The 1,369-nt window shown below is 40.1% G+C and overlaps 1 protein-coding gene across 1 annotated transcript in view; it reads left to right on the top strand.

The window, feature by feature from the left end:
• Positions 1–1,369, top strand: part of PTDSS1 (phosphatidylserine synthase 1) — an 84,037-nt gene that overhangs the window by 59,001 nt on the left and 23,667 nt on the right. Inside the window, exon 8 of the mRNA XM_023725917.1 lies at positions 1,271–1,336. Within this exon, the coding sequence (XP_023581685.1) occupies positions 1,271–1,336 (66 nt within the window). The remainder of the gene's footprint in view (positions 1–1,270; positions 1,337–1,369) is intronic.

Raw genomic sequence — 1,369 nt, 5'->3', positions numbered from 1 at the left:
AATATTTTTATTAAAATTTATCTGTTTCTTTTTACTTTTTTTTATGTGGCTACTAGATAATTTTAGATTGTATTTGTGGCTTGCAGCTTTTACACATATTGTATTTCTGTTGGACAGTGCTGCTCTATGCCTTTAAACGCCATGTGATTGCCTCTTTTTTCTGACCTGGTCAGTAATATTGAAGATCATTGGCATTCATGCATGAACAACTGCCTCTTGCCATAAGACCAGAAGAACTGAATGGTGCCCAGCTACTATTATTGAACGTTTTGATCAGACGGTCTATTGAAGAATCTTGATCAAAAGGGAAAAAATGTAGAACAGAATTTCAAAAGCTCATAGCATCAGACATTTGGAGCCATTGAGGCTGGATGAACCCCTGAAACTATTGCCCTGAGATACTCTTTGAACCTTAAACCAAAAATATCCTCTGAAATCTTCTTTAAACCAAACAGTAGTTTAGCTCAATTAGTAAATGAATATCTGCCCTGAGCATTGTGCTGTTTTAAAGAACGATCTGTACAGGATCAAACTGACAATTAGCAACTCGAAAGATTAGACAGGAAGCTTAGGGAGTGATGAGTTTTTGTTAAAGGGAGAGGAACAGTTTGGAAAAGGAGGGTGAGAATGATTGCACAACTTGAAGAATGTAGTCAGTGTCACTGAATTGTACGTGTACAAATTGTTGAATTGGTTTATGTTCGCTGTATATATGTTCAACAACCAATAATAAAACATTGAAAGAAAAAAAAAATCATTGACATTCAATGACTGTGAAGTACAGCTAGAGTCCTATTCCAGTTTTTGAGGGCCAAAATCTGTATACTTCTTTCCTGGGTACGATCAGCAACCTTTGTGCTGGAGAGAGCCAGAGGAAGACAATGAACAGTGGGGGTGACCTCAAGGATCACCTCTGTAGGGAGATCAAAGCACCCACCTGGGGCTTCTGCTCAGGGCTCTGGGGGTCTGTAAGCTGAATCGCCTGAATTGTCTGTAAGCCGAATTACCGCCTTTGCTAGTAATCTGCCTATTTAAACTGTGCTCCCCTCCCCCTGACACCTAACCTGAACTCTTAACCTCTTACAGGAGTGTTTTGGCAGGCACCAGCTTTCTGTCACCTAATAAAACTGGGGCAGGCAGCCCAAGTACATGGAACCAGGCGGGACATCTTTTATGTTCACTTTGTCAACATTATTTAATTATATTATAAAAATATATTGATTTGTTACTCCAGAAGCTCTCGATGAATTCTAACTTTGTGTTCTTTCAGACAATACTACGCTTATCTCACGGACACACAGTGCAAACGTGTGGGAACACAGTGCTGGGTGTTTGGGTGAGTAGTCCACGAGTGTGGAGGCTTACGAAC

This window comes from Trichechus manatus, unplaced genomic scaffold (assembly GCF_000243295.1).
Source record: "Trichechus manatus latirostris isolate Lorelei unplaced genomic scaffold, TriManLat1.0 scaffold00009, whole genome shotgun sequence".
NCBI classification, from domain to species: Eukaryota; Metazoa; Chordata; class Mammalia; order Sirenia; family Trichechidae; genus Trichechus; species Trichechus manatus.
This window is presented reverse-complemented; position numbering and strand designations above follow the sequence as displayed.